The following is a 23,521-nucleotide window of genomic DNA, read 5'->3' on the forward strand; positions in this document are numbered from 1 at the left end:
GAATTCATATTTTTGATGGATTCAAGCAAGGATAACGAAAAGAAACATTTATTTACACTTTGTACATACAGATTCCAACAAACAATAGAAGGCCTACACATCAGTGTAATCATAATATATGCGAACTTCTGATCTTCTCACACTTTGCAGTGATCTGATGCTTTCACTCCTGGTTCTGATATTTGATTTTTTGAACAGCCTTCTTGAAAATGACCTACACATGAAAAAGTAAATTATTGGATCCAGACACACATTACACGCAGACAAGAAAAGTGTCATTTCTTTGCAGTAATATAGGATTTTATGTGCAGATTCATCTAAAAGCCTGTCTAATTGACTAAAAGTAAAAGGAATTCTGCACAAGTGATATGGTAGAAAGCAGGTAAAAAACACAGCCACAACAACCCTGATGCTCTGGTTATGTTTTCGCTTTCGGCTTGACTGACTTATGAATTGCCTGCTGGATTTGTGGATGTACCTGGATATGGCTATGTAACATCCGATCAGAATCACCAGCACAGCCACAAACAAGCAGCTGTTCACATAGGTGACTGCCGTATGCCATTTGACCCCCAAAGGACTTTTAAGTTTCAGGCAGTCATGGATATTGTCCTCTGTTGGTTGACCGTTTGTTAGGATGATGTTTGGCAAAGACAAAACAGCCATGATCACCCAAACACAAACAGATAAAACCTTTGTAAATGTTATGCTATACATCCGAGAGTCTCCAAATGGCTTGACCACCTTCAGATAGCGATCAATGCTTATCAGCCCAAGGAACACGATGGAAGTATACATGTTTGCATAAAACAAAACTGAAGTGTATCTGCAGAGAATAAACTTGAAGTACCAAGGTCCAAATCCTGCATCATGGACTATTCGAAATGGAAATGTCAGTGTCATGATGAGGTCTGCAACCACTATGTTTTTGAGATAGAATATGAAGCTGGTTTTATTCCTAATGTGGAAGAAGATCCACACTGCTAAACCATTCAGCAAGATGCTTGCCACAAATATAATGAGATAAAGCACCGGCAAGACAATCGTGTCAAATTCATTGTGAAGGGTGGTGTTCTTTCCTGGTCCGTCGCTCCTGTTGCCCGAATTGTGACTCTCTTGGCCGTGCAGCTCGTTATCTGTAGGAGAAGTGGGGAGATGGGACTTCAGTGCTTGGCAACCGTGCCCACAGGCCACTAGGTTCCCTTACAGACCCAACTTTTTGTTATTTCAGGTGAACTTAAAGATGTCATCAATGATTTAAAGAGTAAAGGTAGCACATTGTTAATGTTTTGAGTGGTCAAAGAATTAGCGACCTTCTCTCACTACCCTGCCTCCCTCATATCAGGACCGTTGAGTAAAAAGTCCCATTTCTGATCCCCTATGCCAGCCTTTTGAAGATAAATATACCAATGTAAATTATCCCGATTCTTACTTCCATGTTTGATATCATTACAAATATAATCAACAAAACCTGGAGAGAAAATTGAAATTTTCTATAACAAGGAAATAACAATAGCCAACACATGGTTTGTAGTCTTTGGCACCCTCTTTGAATACATCTTCCCCTCCCCTGCCTCAGTTTTAAGCTGTTTAATCATTAAGAATTAAGAAGGTGTAAAACTAGTGGGTCATTTTGAATTTTTTGCCTATGACTTTCTTATAGTACTTAAGATCTTTTAGGGACCATTGATAGGAACAGAAAGAAAGTGTCTTGGCAATTTTGTAAATAAAAAGAAAATCTACTGTCTTCTAAAGTGAACATATGAAAAAAGTCCTGGATAGATGTAGATCTGACTTGCTGATTCTCTGAAATCTGTTTTCACCTTAGAATTTAAGGTGTAGGCTGGTATAAAGTTGCCTCTGATTATTATAAATATTTACACATCATCTGTTAATTCTTCATTAAAATGCATTTGTATAGTCAAGAATATCCACAAATACGTTTTTGTGTAGTCCAGTGATAAATGTTGATTTCGTTTTCTCATTCTTATTAAGTTTTGCAATTTTACAGTTTATTGCCAAGGAGGACAACTTGTTAAAAGTAATTGCAACCTGATATATATATTTTTTTGTTTACAAGGCTAGGTTACACCTATTGCATTTATTGTGGGAATTTTTAAACCTTTTGCTTTTTTGGAATTTTTAGTTTCTGTTGTTAAAGACCTATACCATATCACTGCATCATATAATCAGTGAATTGGGTCATGAGCATTTGACTTATGTAGTAGCCATGGACATGGGCCTCTCATGTCTCCTACTGTGGGGAGCATGATGGACAGCCAGCTCCTGTGGGGATCTACCACCACATTCTTGCTGCTGCCATGCTTCCCATGGACTGCTCTGGGCCTGTAACTGAGCATGGCAGGGATACCAAGACAAACCTGTTTTTGTAAGAGGAGGGGTTTCTCTGACAAAAGACTTCGGCTGGAGGAGTACTTACCAGTCTTCAAACTTTTTCTTTGAACTTTCTTCACACTGCACTGTTCCTACGCAATCTTCCTTCCTTCTTTCTCCCACAAGTGATTGGAAGGCTGTGCCAGCCTTCTGCTTGCCCCATTTTCCCTGGTAGCCATTTTCCCCAATAAATCTCTTGGCCATTTAAACACATTTTATTGTCATTGTTTTTTGGGAACCTGAACTAATGAAATTAATTTATAAATTCACCTTTTGGAGGTAAGATTAGAAGGAAGGTCACTTCTGAATTTTTACTTCCCTCTAATTAATAATATTTACTGTAGTTATAATTATGTTTTGGAATGGTTTTGTTATTGAGATAATGCCATAAATTTAAGCCCTCACTGCCCTGCACACAGGCAGTTTAGTATCTGTTTTGGTTCCCTTCTTTGAGGAGAGAAACAGGAAAGTTTTGATGATTAAAATCCAAAAACAGATTCCTAAATTGCTGTTTGACATCTAAGTGCAGGCTGTTCTTAAGTAACCTTGTCCTCTTCCTAATTCTTTCCCTTTTATTCCTTACTGTGAGTGTTTTTAAAAACTGGTTTCCCTGGCCTAACTATCCTTACACAGGCTAGTAATTTATATCTGGACTAGCCTGTTATGAGATCCATGGTATTACTAAGCTTTACAAGTTAAAATGCCTGATTCAGCAGCCATCTATATTACTACTGCCAGTTTATAATATTTCCTTGTATAGTATCATTTAATCCTATTTTGATTTAATGTAGTCTTGGCTGTTTTTGTATCATAAGATCCAAATCAGTATCAGTGACATTAGGAGCTTCTTAAGATGTGTGGCTTTAACTGAGTTGTCTGCTTGAATTAATTTACCCAATTAAATGATTAGCAGTCACTTTCATCTAACCCGGGATAGAACCCTTAGGGAAATAGAGAGGACATGTGAGTTTAAATCAGAATAAAGACTCCAGCTGAGGGACACAGCCTGAAAAGGAGCAGCCATGTCATCTCCTGAAGTGCTGGCTGTGCCTTGTAACAGTTACTGGTGAATTGCTTTTCAAAATAATTTTAAATACAAATTCACGAGCTACAGCATACTTGGCAGGGAATATTTCAACTGCTGGTGTTGGTAACCTGGGGATCTGCTATGCATACCTATCGTGGAGTGCAAGAACCCCTACTTCACAATGTTGCCTAGGGATTGCCTGTCAGTTCCATTTATCATTATAATATTTTGAAGTTTAATTTATATGAACACATTCTTATTAAATGATGATTTTGATGATTTACCTAACAATTATGGTTATTATTAAAGATAGTCTCCAATCAGAGTGTCAAAAAAGGTTGTGTGTGTGTATGTATATATTTATAATATCTATATATATTTATATTAACATATATATATATAAATACATATATATATATTTATAAATTAAAAAGATCAAGTAGGATTGACCTCTTTCCACAGTGGTTATTGAACTGTTTTGTGGCTTCGAGACAGTCTGGTGTTGAACTTGTTGACTGTGTAACCTCACGGTATTTGCTTTCTTAGTTTATGTATAGGATTAACATTTTGGACTATAGGACTTCTTAATTAAATGGGATAGGTCTAGGCCTGGTTATTACTTCATTCACAAATTTCACATTTAGGCAACACAGCTTAAACAAATTATGGTTAAAGCCTGTTATGAGTTATTTGCTGAAACAATATAGTAGTAGAGACGAAAAATGGTTTGTAAGAAGCAGATGAGCCATTACTCATCTGGATGCTCTGGAAGGCTCAAAACTTAACTTTGAGAGTTTCGTGTGATCAATTTGTTTTTTAGAATTAAGTCTATATCATATTCTTTTTTGCCAGCTAATGCCCGTCATTTATTCTCTGTCATTACCTTAAATATTTCCAAAACTTATGGGTGTACTCAGAAGCATTTCTCTATATGATGTTTCCACTCAGTAACATTGACCACTAAAAGTGAATGACTTTCTTCACCCAGGCAGTTTTATCATGTTGTTCTTCCCTGACAGTAAAGAACTTGGCCAAGTTAGGGAACATCTTTAATTGACAATAGCTTGGTGACTCAATTAAGAAAAATTAGCAGCTGTTTTACAGTGTAAAGACTGTTTTCTCACAATATGTGCATGCAGTGTTGGATATTATCAAACATGATTTCCCCATCCCTTCTTATTTACTAGGGTGGTATTCCCTGGATTGTATAGTGCAGGGCTTGACACAGAGCGATAATTGAGAGTAAAACTTCCTTTGGTATTCTCTCTGACTCTCATTCCATTTCCTTTTAAATTAACAAATGCAGTGACATAAGAACTCAGTTTACTAGTTCCATAGTAAATTATTTTGTGCCACATGTGCGGGTGGTATTTGTTTGGGACGTAAGGGAACTGTGGCTATCTTTGCAGGGGGAATAGGTTTGTGCATGTGTGTGTGCAGGACTGAGTATGTGTGTTGGGGAATGCTTGGGCTTTGTAGCTAGATATAGCACAAACTACATGTGGGTTTAAAAATTTAAATTTAAAGTAAGCATAATTTAAAAAATTAATTTCCTCAGTCATACTAGCTATGTTCAGGTTTCCCGGTAACCACATCTGGCTACTGGATTGACCAGTGCAGATATAGGGAATTTTCATCAATGCAGAAAGTTCTATTTGACGATGCTGGTTTAGCCTCTTCATAACTGTAAAATGGAATACATAGCCATCTTGCTGGATCATCTGAGAGTTAAATGCTTTGCAGACATTTTGAGTACAGTATCTAGTACTTAGTTGGTGTGCATTCTATAACATAAAGCTTAATTACCATTTGTCTTGTTCATAGAGTCACATTATGAATGACAGAGTAGGGAAGAATCTGCCACTTTTGCCTTTGGTGAAGCTACATCATTGTTCACTGGGACGTGTCACTTGGCACAAAATGTGAAAGTATCAACATATGTCACTGCTCTACCTGCCAGGTGGGAATGAAATAATAAAAGTCATTCAAATTATAGGGTGTCACTATCATGGCACAGCTGCCTAGGTATGATCATTTTCTTCCTTTCCTTTCCTTTCCTTTCCTTCCCCTTCCCCTTCCCCTTTCCCTTCCCCTTCCCCTTCCCCTTCCCCTTCCCTTCCTTTCCTTTCCTTTCTTTTTTTCTGATACAGAGTCTTGCTCTGTCACCCAGGCTGGAGTGCAGTGGTGTGATCTCGTCTCACTGTAACCTCTGCCTGCTGGGTTCAAGTGATTCTAGTGCCTCAGCCTCCCGAGCAGCAGGGACTACAGACATGCGCCACCACACCTGGCTAATTTTTTGTATTTAGGTATGATCATTTTCTAAATAGTTACCCCGTAGACTAGGTCAGTGTTATCTCTGGCCTCTTGGGGAACCTCATGAACCTTGGTTTAAACTATTAAATCTGGAAAGTAATATGTGATTCTAGTTTGTTTAAAATCTTCCATAAATATTATTAATTTAATCCTACTTGTCATTTTAGAGATGATGTCTAGATGAAACAAAGTTTAAAACAAAATGATAGTAAGCTAAATTTGTCTCAGTGATACTATCCTGTGTGTTTACTGTTTTATACATAAGGAAACACAAAGCTAAATGCTGGTTTATTTTGTTAGTTGGTTCTCTGACCATTAAACTCCCCAAATTCCCAAACAGTGAAAATAATAGTCATTGATAAAGTAAGATTTTCTTTACATCTCTTCCGACGGCTTACTTGGTAATTTTGCAAGTGTCAAGTTGAGCCCCATTCTTCAGTTGTGATGCACTGTAAGCAAAGATGCGTGTCAGGAAACACTTGGGGACAGTTGAGGCGTGGGTTCACCATAGGTTATTCCTGGTTTGATTTCTGGGGAGAAAAAGAAAAATGAGGAAAGAATCAGTTGGGAAGGAATTTGAAAATATAACCTATTGGTCTTTTCAGTTAAAGCGATTGCCTCCACGATTCAGAAAGCATGTGCTCTTTGGAGATGAACACCTGGGCCACACAAGAGTTGCCCTCTTTCATAATTCCCTGCTGGGAGTTATGTCTTGTGGATGACTTTGGCTACATACCTTAACTTTTCTGAGCTTTGCATTCTTCACGACATCTTAATAAAGGTTAGCTGAGACCATATGTGCGTGCAATGTTGGATACTTTCAAACATGATTTCCCCCATCCCTTTCCCTGCATCTGGATCAGTTCCCTGTTCTCTGGCTTCCATCACGTATTGACCATAGAAAGCAAAATTCCTGGGAACTGTTCTGGAAAGTGCAGCTGAAGTAGAATGTGCTTATGGGACAGTTTACTGTAAGGGGAAGTCACACGCTTTCTCATGAAATAAAACCATGTGGGACTTTCATGTCCCATCACTGATGTTGCTTAAAGAGACCCCAAGTAACCTCATTCTGTCCAAGCACAAAGCAAACTTGGGGCTGATGTGAGCAGTTACTTTTGTCCCTGCATATGTGCTAAGATAGCAGGGAAAGGCACATGGGAGGCAGGAGTATATGTAGGAGTTTGCAGTAAGTGGAGAGGCACTTATTTCTTTTTATGTTCCTGTGTGTGTCCTTCTCTTCTGTTTGCAAATATCACATGTAGCTAAGGTACTTGATTTGGTAGTAGATAGAAAAAATGGTTTTTAATTTTCCATGATTGTCTCCACCTAGAATCCACTCTTTTGAGAGTTTAGACAATCTATCCATACCTCACCTTGAGTATGTGGTACACAGCGGCATTCAGAAGGTGTTTTTTGGTTAATGCAGCATAGGCATTGATTAAGGTTCTTAGAATCCCTCCTTTTGGGGTTCCAGCATCACATTATTTTGTAATGTAAGTCAAGGAGGTAAAACTCTACTTTCTTTTTATTTATTAAAGTTTACTGGGGAGAATGACTGAAGCTGTTAATTTTCTAGACTTTGTAATAATGATCTTTGGATTTCAGTAAGCTTAAAAAGCTTGAATCCAGTTTCTCGTGGAAACATTTCAAGGAAATTACCTGATAAACACATTTTTAGTTTTATGTTTCTCTGTTCTCAAGTTGTATGGTTGTCCTCTTCAGATGGCTTCCTGTAACCTTCCTCACTGACAGTTGCAGTAAGAGAGAGAGAGAGCAGACAGTTGGCCAATAAGGAGGACGTAGAGAGAGGAGACTGGGAGAAAATATTTGCATGTTACATTTCTGATAAAGGATTTGTATTTAGAATATGCAAAGAACTTTTACAGCTTCTTAATAAGGAGAACACAACCCAATTTTAAAAAAGTCAAAAGATTTGTCTAGACATTTCACCAAGAGTGCATGGAAGGACACTGAACATCGTTAGTCAGTAGGGAAATTCAAATGAGAACCACAGTGCTATACCATCTTGCGTCTACCAGAATGGCTGGATCTGAAAAGGACAGACAGTAACAAGTGTTGCTGAGGGTGGGGAAAACAGGACCCCTCATACACTGCTGATAAGAAATCAAAGTGGTACAGCCACTCTGGAAAGAGCTTGGCAGTTTCTTAAAAAGTTAAAACCAAATGTGTCATATGACCCAGTAGTTCTACCTCTAGGTATCTAGCCACGAGAAATGAAAACATATACCCATGCAATGACTTGTATGCAATTGTTTATAACAGCATTATTCATGATAGTTAAAAGCAGAAAGAAGCCAAGTGCTGACTGGAGAGTAGATGAGTCAACTGTGGTATAGGCAAAGGATGGAATATTACCCAGTAAAAAGAATTGAAATACAGCTATTGTATAGATGAACCTTGAAAACGTTTTGCATGAGAAGGAAGCCAGACACCTAAAGACTACATGTCTTTAGGTGAAATGTCCAGAAAAGGCAAATCTGTAGAGGCAGAAAGTGTCTGCTGGGGTTGGGGGCAGGAGTGGAGAGTATGACAGATCTTATTCTTTTGCTCCTTAATCCTGTGTTATTGTATGGTAAGGCAATTCTTGAATTATAATTACTAACTAAAGATAAGGAGTTATTTTTGTAGTGTTAAAGATCATGGAATGTGAAAGTCAGAACATGCTAAATTCTGGTAACTCAGAGGTCACGATAGACTTTGGGGATATCTGCTTGCCCCATAATCTTTCGAATCATGGGAACAATAATACCTACTCTATAGTATCTAGCATCCTTCCTTCTTGAGGTTAAATTGAATATACATTTATAAATTAAGTGCTTTATAAATGCCAGTTTCTGCTTCTGTTATTTCCATTAATCTTTGCCTAAATTAAATTCAAGATCATGTTCCTCTTATTGGAACTCTCTGGTTTAACCAAACTGCAGACTCTCAGGTGATATGCCTGAGTTTAGTTCCCTACTTTTCTTCATAGCCATTCCTGCCCTGTGAATGACCTCCTTTCTCCCCTCTCTCCCTACCTTGGAAATCTCTACTACTTCTTCAGTACCACCCATAGCCTGATCTCTTTCATAAGGTCATTTACTAAGAGTCTGCTCATATTTCAGGCCGTGGAGTATATAAAGATGAGAAAGTACATTTCTGTCCTCAAGTTTAGAGTCTAGTTGAGAATCCAGAAGTAAACAGAACATTTCAATATCGAATGAGAGGTGTGGGATGCTGTGAAGATACAGAGGTGTACTCAAACTGAGGGGAAGCAAGAATTACAGAGGTTCCATGACAACTATGATGCCCAGGTTGTGGCAGGTTTGCCCAAGGTCCAGTCAGAAAGGAGCACATGGAAATGCTGAGTGTAGCCAAAGATAAGGTATAATAGTCTGCTGAGGAACTGGTGACAGCATGTAGAGATGGAGATATATGACAAATATGAGGCATCTTAAAGAATTTGTGGCTGAATGATACTAGTGAAAAGGGTTAGAAGAATGTTGGAGGCCTCCCAGGTATTTGACTATAGATTTTAGTCTCTTTTGCTGATGTAGGACCCATGAAAGGACAAGCACGTATTGGGATGGGTGGAGTTTAGTTTTGGATTGGTTGATTTCATGATGCCTGTGTAGTATGCATGTAGAGGTGTCTACTAAATGATTAAAGAGACAGGTCTGGAGCTTGGAGAAGTACCCCTGGCTGGTGATGTCTATCTAAGGCCAACATAAAATAGGTGATAGAAGAAGCTGTGGGAATGGATGAGATTGTCCAAGATGAAACTGCACAGTCGGCCATGAATGGTGGCTCATGCCTGTAATCCCAGCACTTTGTGAGGTGGGTAGATTACCTGAGGTCAGGAGTTTGAGACAAGCCTGGCCAACATAGTGAAACCCTATCTCTACTAAAAAATACAAAAATTAGCCGAGTGACGTGGCGTGCACCTGTGATCGCAGCTACTGGGGAGGCTGAGGTAGGAGAATCGCTTGAACCCAGGAGGCAGAGGTTGCAGTGAGCTGAGATCACACCACTGCACTGCAGCCTGGATGACAGGGTGAGACTCTGTCTCCAAACAAACAAACAAACAAACAAAAAACCCCAAACCACACAGTGGAGTGAGAATAGCAGAGAGCTAATGTAGACTTTTTAATGGAGCAGTCTTAGGGTGAGCGGAGTGCCTGAAGGAGAGGCCAGAGAGTTGGGAGGATTACCAAAAAGGAATAATGTCATGTGAACCAAAAAGAGAGTTTACGAAATGAGGAATTGTGACTAGTTTTATCCTGTGGGGAAAGTCAAGTGACATAGGACAGCAAAGTGCCATTGGATGGGATTCAGCAACGAAAAGGTCATTGTCTTTGCCAGTGCTCCATCTGCTGGGGGGCCCAGGGTGTTTTGAGGAGAGAAGCCTAATGACAGAGGGTTGAGTAATGTTTGCTAGGTGAGGAAGTGGAGGCAGCAATCTCAGAAAACTCTTTCAAAAAAAGAACATGCCTGTGACGGGAAGGAGACAGAGAAGGTGGGAGGTGGAGATAGATAAAGGATTAATGGAGGGTTTTCTTAAGCGTATCATTTAATGTCTGGCATTTAAAAATGTTCCGTCTGGGCGCGGTGGCTTACGCCTGTAATCCCAGCATTTTGGGAGGCCGAGGCGGGTGGGTCACCTGAGGTCAGGAGTTCGAGACCAGCGTGGCCAACATGGTGAAAACCCATCTCTACTAAAAATACAAAAATTAGCTGGGCGTGGTGGTGTACACCTGTGGTCCCAGCTATTTGGGAGGCTGAGGCAGGAGAATCGCTTGAATCTGGGAGACCTTGCAGTAAGCTGAGGTCGCGCCACTGCAGTCCGGCCTGGGCAACAGAGCGAGACTCAGTCTCAAAGAAAAATTTTTTTTCTAGCTTGGATTAAAAAAAAAAAAAGAATCCTGCCTTGACCTCTAACCAAGTATGGTGGCACCATGGTGGAGTGCATAGAGCAAGGATTTGATTCTCTGATTCTCTGGATTACAGCCTGAGCTCTGTTGCTTTTAGCTTCTGACCCTCCATTTCGGCCTGTATAAAATGGGTATGATGACTCGTCCATTATAGGATGACTGTGAGGTTAAAAATGATGAACCTTTACAAAGCAGCCTGTGTACTTGTGCAGGGTGGAGCTGAAGTCATTTTAGTTCCTGCTGTGTATCGTAGGTACACAGTTGAATTTATTTAATGCTTCATAGGTTGGACAAGGGGTTGAGGGGGGGTGGATCCTTGCACCTTGTTTATGCTGAGATGGCTGTGTGGCTGGTGGCCTCAGCTGCCCTCTCAGGAGTCATTTGACTGATACTTTAGCTCCAAGAGCTTGCCCTTTCCTTTAAATTGTCTCAGAGCCTCACCTGCCTGCTGTCTTTCTGAACGATCAGTGCCTCAGCTTCAGGGTTCCCTGTGTGCTTTTACTACAGTGGCTCTGCATTGTCTGCATGTCCCAGCACTTGCAGGGTGTTGCAAGGAAGATTGCTTCAGTGGTAGTAAAGGGCTTCCTTCCAGCACTTGCACTTGGATCCTGGGCGGGAATCCTGCCCTGCCACCTACTGTTCCTTCAGCTGAGAGCTGATGAAACCACACAAGAATGTGATGTTTGTGGTAGGCCCAGGTTTCACAGTCATTCCTGAGGTTAGATGGTATCGCTGCTTAGAGACCTGTTTTTTTTCCAGCCACCCATTGGTATTTTCCTTTGGCTATTTTACTAACCGTGTTTCTTTGTTGTTGGTTGTAAGCTACTTTTAAAATGAGGGTGGTGGAAAAGGATTAACACATTCTCAGTTTCTGCTTGCTTTGGGACCCCAAACTTGGTGGTTGATACCTTAAGCAATCCTCAGAGCAACCCTAGGACCTAGATATATTTCCACCCCCGCCAGGTAGGAAGATACGAGATTCAGACAGTTTAATTAACTTGCCTTGACTCACACTGAGTAATGGGTAGAGCTGGGATTCATATAAAATCCAATAGAAACTGAAATTGCAGTTCTCTTATACTGTTGTGGAGTAAAAGTGAAGAATGATTCTGGGGGGTTATTTTAGAGGACAGGAAGTGGGAGGGGGCAGTATTGGGCAGAGGTAGGAGTTTGTTTTCTCCATCAAGCTTGTGAAGGACCTGCTAGTCTTCCAAACTAGAGGTCTGGTTTTATTTGGCCTGAACAATGTTGAAAACATCAGGAAATTTCACATAAGAATCCAGATTTGGATCCCATCTTGAAAGATGAAAAGATTTGCCATCATCCAGCATGAACAATCCAGCAGTATTAGTTGCCCCTTCCTGATGGGGAAGTGAGCTCTCTCCAGTTCTCCAGCTCACAGCCATACTTGTTGACGTCCCTGGGCCGCCTCTTTTGGGAACATTACCTGCTGGGTCCTACAGTCACTTGATTTTGCAGCCATTATTCCGTGTGTCATTTAATCTTATGTGGCTATACTTAACCTCTATAGATCCCCAATTGTTCTTTGATTATAAATATATCTTCCTCTTCTTCTATGTCTCTCCTCCCTGCAAACGCCTGATTTATCTTGTGTTACTGACCATCACTTAGCATTTCTTTTCAAATGGTTTTTCTTATACCTCTTAGCAACCCAGAAAAAGTAGTGACAGGAGGTCATGTTGTTTAGTTCACACCTGAGAATGTATTAATAGTCACAGTGGAGCTTTTCTCTGTGCCCACCCCTCTACTTGGGTCTTTCAGTGAAAACCCTACTGATGGTGTTATAAAACTGCTTTTGGTGGGGAAAAACTGAGGTTTCTGGTGTTCAGGAAAAGCTTCTGAGTAGTGGAGTAGGGACTTGACCCCAGTTGTGTTGGATGCCCAAACCTTTGCTCTCTCCCCAGAAGGGCTATGGGAGGACAACATCCAGGACTACTGAACAGCTACTTTGGACACCCAGCCTTGTGGTCCCCACAGAGCCAGCCTGCTGTTGCAGTTCACTGGATTGGATCTTGGCATGGGTGGGGAGTCATTTGTACCATGCTGGGGGAAACTCCCTCAGCAGGAAGAGTGGGCCGGTGTGCCCTGCCATGCCATCGCAGTGCTTTAACTCTCCCTGGGCTTCATCTCTCTTGTTATTGCCCTCTGGTCAGGATCTTGAAATATAAATGTCAGTTAAATGCTGCCTCCCTAAATGCAGTTGCTCATGATTAATTTTTGATTTAGTGTTTGGTAGTGGTGGTTCTCAGATGAGAAGAGTTGTAATATCAATACCTTTCCTATTTGTCCTCCACTCTCCAGTTTTCCCTCTAAAAGCTCACATCTGAATTTGTAAGAATTTGAGATTTGAAGGTTTATTTTGGCACTTTACTTCTGAAAAGCTATATTGAACTGATTGATTATATAGAGATATTGATGTAGTTCCGGCATTTTTGTGGTAAAGAGAGAGTCTTCACAAAAGCCATCTGATAGAAAGTTTATGTTGAAAGATACAGGATCTCTTCTATTTTGGAATCACCTATAATCTAAGAATCTTTCTCAGTTTAAGCCTGACTTTATGTGTATGTGTGTTTGTAAATTTATGTGTGTTTTTCAACAGTGCTAAGATGATAGCTCTGCTGAAGGCCTGGGGAAAGAGGCAGGTTACCTCACTGGTTATGAGTTACCTTTTATTGTAATGGAATTAGGTCACTGTATTCATAGCACATTTGATTAATGCATGCATGGAGTTAGTCTCCCAAACGTGTTGGAATGCAAAGCACAGCAGCCCTTCGTTCAGGTTTTTCAGGTGCTACACTGATGTTGTCCTCTCATAGTTTTGCTGGTACATACAGCTTACAAGTAGGCCTATTTTGGTTAACAATTTAGACTTAACATTTTTTTTTTTAGGTGACCTCAGGTACCTTGGTGGGGGTGTGTGTGTGTGTGTGTGTGTGTGTGTGTGTGTGTGTTGAGAGGGGATGGGGGGGTTGATGTAAAGTGGATTGTAAACTCCCTGAAGACAAGATTTGTGTCTACTGGTTCTTTATAACCTTAACCTCAAACCTGACTATTCTTTTTGTATGAGTGAGGGAACTGAGCAAGATTCAACAACCTGCCCAATACCACACAGATGGTGAGAGGCAAAACCAGGAAATGAGCTCTAGGTTTTATGACCCCAGAACAGGCTGCCTCTGTAGTGTTGCTTTGCTGGCCTTGTGGAGTGTCAGAAGTAGCTTCCCTGGTGGAAAGTGTTCTAGACTGAGATTCCCTGACCAGTGCAAAGTATCCTAGACCTGGATTCAGTAGGCAGCTGTTACGTTTTTGACTCAATCTTTGACTCTGTGACCCTGTAAAGCATTGTACTTCAAAGAGCTTGAGCCTCCTCATCTATGAAACAGGGAGAATAATAAATACCTGACGTACTTCCCAAGGGTGCTGTGTGAATCTGGTAAGAGAACATATGTTAAGTCAATTTTATATTGTAAGGCTATAGGAATATAAAGGTGTAATTCATGGCAAATATACTTTGCATAAACAGTAAATGCTTTTCTTAAACAGAAAGTAAAAATACACCTTTTAATGCAGTAAGTTGTAAAATTTGAGTAAAACTCCTACTACTCACATTATTATGTGGCTATTGTGAGTCAGATCAGGAGATCTGTATCACATTACTGTGTAGTTATTATGAGTAATAAGAATTTTACTCAAATTTTACAACTTACTGAGTTGAAACACGTATTTTTATCTTCTATTTAAGCAAAGTATAATTTCCACATAAGTAACTTCTGGATCATTTATGTAAGAGGCTAGTCAGATTAGGGGCCACAGTCCCAGTAGCCAGCATAGTGGTTTTAAATGAGTATGTTCTAAGCTAAATACATTTTAAGTGACTTCTGGCCCTTAAAAAATATTCTTAGAATTCAAGACTCCAGGTAAAGTCTGTAGTTGTTTGATTAACATTTACTAGCCTATTAAAAGATGCAGAATGCTTTTCACAAGTTCACGTAGATGCTGTTCCTTGTTTCGGAATAGCGTCCTGTGGCTTAAGCATTCTACTTAAGAGTTATAATTTTCTTTATGGTGGTAGTGGTGGTGTCACCTTGATATTTTAATACAGTCATCATTATAGTTTTCTGGGCTGTGGGATGTGGTGCAGGTATTCTCCAGGCCTTTCCCATTAGAACTGTTCTCAGGTTAGCTACCCTAATTCTTCTAATCACAGCTTAACCAAACCTTAGTGCTGTTTAAGTTAATGGAGTAAGACAGTTACCTAAGAGAGCATTTTTCCTTCAATTTCATCACTTATTTTCACTGACAATTTTCAAATTCTCAAGTGAAGTCTTTAACATAAGTGGATATTTCACATTTCTTAATCAGCATCAAATGCTCACTCTCATTTTTCTCTTCTCATGAATACAGATAAATAACCCACCCTCACCCATATGTAGTAAAAGGATCTGGGATCACATATAACTCATTTCATGAAATACAAACACACACACACACACACACACACACATTTCTTCAAAGTAATTCCTACTTCAGTGAATTTATCAACTTCTGGCATTAGTCATTTTTTAAACAATGTCTCTTAAACTAATAGGAATATTTGAATTAAAATAATTTTCTCTGGCTTGATTTATAGATGCAGTAACTTCCTCAACTAGGAGAGATAGTAACCTATATAGTTGTATTATCTTAATATTTGCCACATGCATTTTCCTGCTATTCACATTTCTTTGCTTGATGTCCTCTTCTGTCGCAGTCTTCACTGGCTTACTGTCTTGTACAGGACATAACTCAGGCTCCTCTGCAGGTGATGAGGACCTCCTGACCTGACCTGTATACCTGCCCACTATATAGCTTCTGCACCAGACCCTTCTTACCTTGCATTTTATCCTGAAAATCCCTTCTCCCCCTTGTCTATTAGGCAAGCTGCCTATACCGCCTTCAAATCTAACTCATCTGCCTCCTCTTCTCAAAGCCTTCCATGTTATCCCCATGTGCCACGTAAGTGCTCCTCAGCCCCTATGGTATCCCATACCTCCAGCTGTTGTATTCTATTTTTGTTGTTTGCCTGACTGCCAGAGTGTCCTTGCATCCTTTTATCTCCAGGGTCTAGCAGAGTACCTGCAGGCAGAGAGTCAGAGTTCAAGAACACCTTTGACTTACTATTAGGCAATCATGGAATTTGGCCTGCTCTCTGACTTAATTTCATTTTGGAAGGCATATGTAAGTTTTCTGTTTTTTATTTTTAACACATTTTTTTTTCTGCCTTCTGAAGTGAAAGGGTACCAGCCCAGGGAGGGTGTTGACAAGAGTAGGAATTGGCAGTTGACCTGTGTAAGGCATGACTGAAGACCAGGAAGAAGGTCTGATCAAACCATTAGGAGGCTAATCAAACGCTGGACCTGCTGAGGTTTTTGAACAGCTCACTGTAAAGTCGGGGGAGCTAAAGTGGAGGGCTGCAAATTCAAATGCCAGCAGCAGCCCCACTGGTTATATCAGTGAGGAAAGTCAGCCAGGTATAAGAAGAAACAACAGTACCAGTATGCTAATAAAAGACAGCTAGTATGTCTAACACTTGTGAAATTTTCGTAATTAGAATTAAGTACACTGGTGAGAAGGAGGCAGAAAGATTTCCTTAGAATGATTATGGAGAAACAGCAATAAGATGAAAATATTTAAAGTGAGCCACATGCCTGGGCCCCATTACATTGTCTTATCCTGCCCCTGTAAAATGGCTATGCCTGGATTAAGCTTTGAGTTGGTGTCTTCAAGCATTCAACCCTTTTCACTGTGCCTACTCTTAGGGTGTTCAATACAACATTTGTTCTTTATGTTAAGACTCATGGGAGAAAGTTATTTCTACTCTACGTAATAAGAGTGGTGTTCTGTAGGCCAGCTGTGAATTCATCAACACCAAATCTTTATGCCTTCTTGATTTCCTGTTGGAGTTGAGATCCACCTTAAGGCCCAATACTATCAGATAGGGATGAATGCATTTGGTGAACTAATTTCTCATATGGTTTTTAATTTCCCACCATTCATTTTCCCAGGCTTCATTTGTTTAAATTTAAAGTTCATTTGAATTAACTTCATATTAAGCATCTCTGCAGAACACCTCATTTTTGTTGTTGTTGTTGGAACCAGAAAGATTATAAATAAATAAAATAATTATATGAATACATTGGAAGGAGAGCTTAGTTGGCATGAAGTTAATCAGGTTGTAATTGACAGAAGAGGAAAGGGAGGCTGCATAGGAAATGTACCATCTCCAGATAGGTGCTGGGTTGGGGAAAAACTTTAAGGGTAGAAATGTTTGGCTTTGCCACCCTGGCTATGAGACAGTTATTTTGCTGAGAGCATCTTCCAGGATGGGGAAGCCATTAGAGCAAGAAGTAGTGTACCATGGCATTTATATTTCAGGTGCCTGCAACTTTGAGCACTCAAACTGAGTTCCGCAATGGCCAGTTGTTTACTGCTTGTCTTATTTACAATTTCATATAGACTGTAAACTGGATGTAAAAAGACCATAGTAAGATCCAGCATGACTTTGTGAAGGATTGGGTACATGTTAGCATTTCTGGATCTTAGGATGAAAAGTAGAGATAATACTTGAGGTATTGTACTGTTGGCTCTAGGCACAGAGTGAATAGTTTTTAAAATTATATATATTTAAAACTGTGTGTATGTGTGTGTATCCTGTTGTTTACATTATGAAATTAGAATGAATGTTTTAGAGTAAAGGGAATATTGATGTTTAACAGATATATAGTTTTATTTTTCCAGCAGCCATCATGGCATATGCTGACACATTGATATAGTAATTACCTTTTAAATGGCATTTACTATTCTTCTATTAATTTGTTTTGCTGCATATAATATAGGCATGTACTATTTTGACCTAATGCAAGCCATTATCCTCTCAAAGTTTTCATTTTTTAGGTTTTTAAAATGCTTGGGTGAGACAACTAGAATACAGTTGTAGCTGTGATTATTTAAGGATTGCATATTACTGTGAGCCACATTCTGCTTCATCATGATATGTAGCTGTTTTCTATATAAATACATCTAGCAAACAGTTAGTTTTAGGCCAGGCGTGGTGGCTCATACCTGTAATCCCAGCACTTTGGGAGGCTGAGGTGGGCAGATCACGAGGTCAGGAGTTGGAGACCAGCCTGACCAACATGGTGAAACCCTGTCTCTACTAAAAATACAAAAATTAGCTGGGCGTGGTGGCGGGCACCTGTAATCCCAGCTACTCAGGAGCTGAGGCAGGAGAATAGCTTGAACCTGGGAGGTGGAGGTTGCAGTGAGCCAAGATTGCGCCATTGCACTTCAGCCTGGGTGACAAAGCGAGATTCCGTCTTAAAAACAACAACAACAAAAACAGTTAATTTTGCAGTTTTTCTCAATTCGTCTTGGAGCCAGTTTATCTAAAAAAGTTTGAAAGGCCCAGTGATTTATTTTCAGTTTTATTTATAATTTTGGGGCCTAGCAGGTCTGAGGAGGAACAAGTTTGGACAGGTAGGTCATCCACCCCCAAAAGAGTATAACAAATCCTCAAATGCCTACAGTCTAGAGGCAACAGATATATATGCATTGTTTTCTTGGATCTCTCTTTTCAGTTCTCAGCCTGAGAGCCACAGAGCTTAGTACTCTAATGTGTGCAAACAGCCGAAGTATTCTGTTAACATTTTTCTTTATTCAACTAGATGATAAGCTCCTTTAGTATAGGGACTTCGGATCATTTTGTTTCTGCTGCCCTTTTGGTATACTGGTCTCTGCTTCGGAGACATTCCGAATCTTGATATAGTCAATAAAGGGTACCTTCTAGACTCAAGGACTTGGAAAACAAAGTTTCACTTTGTTCTGTGTCCTCCAGAGAGTTGCTCTGGTGGTCAAGAGCCAGTAATATCTTTGACCTGAGCGCCTCTTAGGCTACAGGGCAAAACCCTTCTCCGGGAGCTTGAGAAGTGTAAGTGTCTATCTTGCTACATACAACAACAGTAAAAGAGCTCCCCAAATGCTGACTAGTATTATTGTGTGCCTAGGAATGTTCTAAATTACCTATGTATATTTTAATTTATTAAAAAGACTTTGGATTCACATTACAGATTTGCCATTTACTTGGGCAGGTTACCCAACCTCTCTGTGCCTTTTTCTTCTTCTGTAAAACAGCCCTCATAAGATTGTTTTGAATGAAGTATTACCACAGCACAGACCTTTTATTCAAACTTGACATGTAGTAATAAGTCAGTATTGACATGGTACTTGAGTGGATAGTAAGAATTAGTGCTCTAATTTTTCAGATGTAAAAAACCTGAGGCTTAGAGAGAATACTTGGAGTACAGTATACTTGGGCTATTTGCACACACTATTTGTTCTTTGAGCAGATACGTGCTGTCTGACGCTGGAGTGCTAGAGCTTGCCCTCATTAACATCACTAATGAGGGGCAGAGCCTGGATTTGAACAGAACCTAAGTCCATGTCAGTGCTGTGCTCCTAACTACCGCTCTGCTACTGCCTGCACAAAAATTTGGTATTCATGTGCTGATTAGCATCTCATGCCTCCTTTGGGAAAACTAGCAAGTTAAAATAGCTCCAACTTCGTTGCAGGGAATCATGCACCCAAGATGGCCATTTATCTCCTGTAGTCTATACCATGATACCAGTGTACAGTAAATATACAATAAGTCTAAATCATTTTACATATGTAACTACCCACAAAAAGAGGTAACAGCAAATAGAGCATGGTTGACTGTAGGCAGTGTTTCAAGGTCAGAGCTCTGCTCCCTACTGGTATGCTCGTTAAGCCTCAGCTTGCTCAGCTGTTTAAGTGGATAATAGTAATTTACACCTTAAGGTTGTCTGAGTTAAAAAAAAAAATAGCATGATAAGGCCGGGTGCGGTGGCTCACGCCTGTAATCCCAGTACTTTGGGAGGCCGAGATGGGCAGATCATGAGGTTAAGAGATTGAGACCATCCTGGCCAACATAGTGAAACCCTGGCTCTACTAAAGATACAAAAATTAGCTGAACGTGGTGGCGGGTGCCTATAATCCCAGCTGCGTGGGAGGCTGAGGCAGGAGAATCGCTTGAACCCAGGAGGCGAAGGTTGCAGTGAGCTGAGATCGCGCCATTGCATTCCAGCCTGGGCAACAGAGTGAGACTCCGTCTCAAAAAAAAAAAAAAAAAAAAAGCCTGATAAAATATGCAGTAATCTTGTCACATATAAAGCTATCAGTGTATGCTAATTATTACTGTGTTAGTATTAAGAATAGAAGGACAGTTTGTGCCATACGGATCCTATCTAATACATTAGAAAAGGTCATTTAAGGTGTTTTGCTCTTCTTTTAAAATGATGGAAATCATTAGAAATTACTGTTTAGGAGAAACCATAGAATCATTGATATGAATGACTTAATGTCATGACTTATACTAGATGGAACTTAATCAGTGCTCTCCCTTAAGTGTATTTTAGTGTAATTTTTTTATATTTGGCCAATAAGAATATTAATGAAACAAAATATGTTAATTAGGTATAGGATAGAGAACAAATATTCTAATCTGCCTGTCTTTGCCATATAAGGAGGTAGAGGGTTTAATAATCTTTGTAAGGTCAGATAGAGCCTGTCTTTCACCATTGGCCTGAAGCAGAAGGTCTGAGAGGTGGGTGCCTCTCATCTAGTTTTTAACAACAGGATCACATCACATTTACTTCTGCTCTTGCCGCCCTCCTGTAGATAGTTACAAGTATAAAAACTGCAGCTGGCCCTTGTATAAATACTTGTATTAATGTAAAACTTTCAGCCAGGTAGGAAGAGCAAATAGTACATTCATCTTAATCTTGCAGAGGAAGGATCTGAGACCTAGAGAAGTCGAGATTTGATTAACATCATGTAGCTGGCTAGGGGCAGAATTGGGAAGGACCTAATTTGTGGCTCTACCCCGTTTCCTCTCAAGCATTCCTGTGTGCTTGGTCCAAGCCTTAGGTTCTTTCATTGCCAACCCCAGCATCTCAGCATATCGCCTGGATCGTGGGAATCTAGAGATGCAAGGGGCCTCTGATGACCATCTGATCTAATCCCTTCATTTTACCTGTGAGGAAGGGAAGTGAGCTCCTGGGGAATTCAGAGACTTGCCTAAGTCACACTGATAATATTTTTTACAATCAGCCCTTAAACCCAGGTCATTTTGCTATGAGTCCTGGGCTTTCTACTTTAAACCCAAACTGCTGCCTCATGCCTGCATAGAGAACATCTACCCTGGAGACTGGGGGATGCTTCTAGGGAGGTGACTTTACCTAGATCTCACCTCACTTCTGTCCTGTCTTCACAACCTTACCCTTTATTGGGCTTTGAGGGATTTTAATGGGTTTTTCTGACTTTTCTTATTTCAGGAGCATACAAAGAACTAATGACCATTGTGGTCTCATCTATCTTAACTTTCTGTGGCATTTTCTCAAAGTAAAGAGCTAAGCATGAAATTTTTGTTGTTGTTGTTGTTCTTAAAGAGAGTCAAATGCCAAGATATTAAGGAAGAAAAGCAGGCAGACTCTGAAGAGCACAAACAGCACAACTCTAAATGAGAACATTCCTTTTAACTTAGTCTTCCTTTTCCCACCCACATCTCTAAATGCAGTAAATCCTCTTAGCATGTTATCTCTGGTTAGGGCATTTTCTCAGTGTCTTCATGAAATAAAGATTTTCCGGCGGGATACTTTCTTTTTGTAGGCTATATCCTTAAATAGGAAATTCAGCCATCCATCTGCTCTTCTAGGCCCTTGTCCTTAACCCACGTATACCTGCAACGTTTTTCAAGTAGATGTCAGAAACAAGAGTCTGAGGATGAGATGTTGCTGAAGGATTAAGAAAATACGCCTCTTTGATCCCTAACTTCGTGGAGACAGTTAATCTCAATTGGCAGAAATAATAAATATCAACAGGGTGTCTGGCTTTTTTCCCCCAGTATAAAGTAATATGGAACCAGATTTATTGCTATTCATATTGCTAGTAAATTGGAGAACAATTATGAAAGAAATCTCTTGTTAAAAATGTTAATATACCTAACATGAAAGCAGATTCAATTTGAGAATGTGATATAAAATTCTATAGCAGATAAATCTTAAAATAAGAAATCAAAAAGTCACTCTACTTTAGGCTCATCTACCTTTTAAAAGTCCTCATTAAAATTTAAAAGAAGTGAGATCTCCATGCTTGCTTCTTGTTTTCCTCACTGCAGTGAAAACTTCCCGAACAGTTTGAATGTGGAACAAAAGTAAGCTGTTTCTAACCTGTTTGTCAGTCACTGGGCAGTTTTCTCAGTGCCTTTCCTGACATGTTTTAACACGATTTCTCCAGGGATCAAAATGAGGATTACCCTGTTCTTTGTGGTACAGTGAAAAGACTGAGATTCTTTTATCAAAATGAGACAATTGGGAAAGAGAAAAAAATTTTTTTTGTCTCTCTTTAAAAAAAACCAGATAAACGATTATGAAACAAATTTCAAGTTTTGGGTCCTGGGAAACAATTATAAGAGACTTTGGCTTTTCCTCATCTAATAAAGTAAATGTGGTTTAAAAAAAAATGTACTGAATAGGAGCGATTGCCAAAACATTGTTTCTACTTTTGAAGGCACAATGTGTAGTTTATATTTCTGCCTGCCTGAGCTGGAAACAGTTGAAGCTTCGTGGCTCACAGTGGTGCCTCATATCTTATTGTCAGCATTCTAATTTCTACTTTTTCTTCAGACCTCAGAGTTAAGCAGAAGTATAATTACAGTTTTTAATCATTGCTGTGTCTTATCAACCACGGCTTTTAAGAAAATGAAAAATTTTTTGTTTACCTTTCATTGTGGTGGCTGGCTGTCCATTCACCTCATACGGTGTCTTCAAGTTGAAACAGGCTTCTTGTCTCTAATTAAGAATAAGCTTTGAAACTAAGGTCAGCAGGGAAGTGGATTTTCTGGTAAAGCATAAAAACTAAACATCTCCCCTACCAGACAAGGTAGGTATCTCCCCTACCCCTTTAGAGATTGTCCTTTGGGGCACCCTTTCAAATTCTCCTGCCCGGCAACTACTGGAACAACTTGCTCTCTTGCTAATGTAAATGACTCATAACTAAGAGTAGGTGAGATTTGTCGACTGGGGAAGAGTATTTCCTGAACCTGCAGGAATCAGATGGTGATTCACCTGAAGGAAACACAGAGGGCTGGAGCTTAGACTGCCAGAAGTCTGCTTAAGGAGTGGGGGATGAAGTCTCAGGTTGGGGCCTACTAACTTCATCAGATCCAATTTTTAGGTCTTTTGTTTTTTTTCCAGCTTCCTATTGCTATCTAGAAAACATGTATTTGCAGTCTTCCTACCAGTTACATTTTGGATTAAAAGGAATAAGAAGATGCTTTATGAGAGGAATTCTTTGAAAATATTATTCTACATATTATTTAAAGACAAATTAAAATGTGTTTATTGTTGTAATTGATAACTTTGGAAACCTGTAGTCTTATTCATGAAACTAATGAAATCTATAGACATATTTTTACACATACACAATGATAAATATTCAAAATATGTTAAATTATTCAGGGGCTGGGTTCATTGACTCCTTTGAATGCTGACCTTTAACATAAAGCAATTTATTTTATTCCTTTAAAAAAGTATCCAACAATGATATAGTTATATAATCATAGCCCCCCCCCCCTTTTATTTTTTGAGACAGAGTCTCACACTGTTACTCAGGCTGGTATGCAGTAGCATGATCTCAGCTTGCTGCAACTTCCTCCTCCCGGGTTCAAGTGAGTCTCCTGTCTCAGCCTCCCGAGTAGCTACGATTACAGGGCTTTCACGCCTG

The 23,521-nt window shown here is 39.7% G+C and overlaps 2 protein-coding genes across 13 annotated transcripts in view; one reads left to right on the plus strand and one right to left on the minus strand.

Moving 5' to 3' along the window:
• Positions 1 to 23,521, plus strand: part of LOC105463701 (mediator complex subunit 12L) — a 338,063-nt gene that overhangs the window by 199,882 nt on the left and 114,660 nt on the right. The window lies entirely within an intron of this gene.
• LOC105463698 (G protein-coupled receptor 87) lies at positions 11 to 22,776 on the minus strand. Its single transcript, XM_011710917.2, has 3 exons — positions 22,518 to 22,776; positions 6,133 to 6,264; positions 11 to 1,136 (listed from the first exon to the last, which is right to left on the minus strand). Exons 2-3 carry the CDS (start codon positions 6,164 to 6,166, stop codon positions 94 to 96), a joined length of 1,077 nt encoding a protein of 358 aa, XP_011709219.1. The 5' UTR covers positions 6,167 to 6,264; positions 22,518 to 22,776; the 3' UTR covers positions 11 to 93.

Source organism: Macaca nemestrina, chromosome 2 (assembly GCF_043159975.1).
Source record: "Macaca nemestrina isolate mMacNem1 chromosome 2, mMacNem.hap1, whole genome shotgun sequence".
Lineage (NCBI taxonomy): Eukaryota > Metazoa > Chordata > Mammalia > Primates > Cercopithecidae > Macaca > Macaca nemestrina.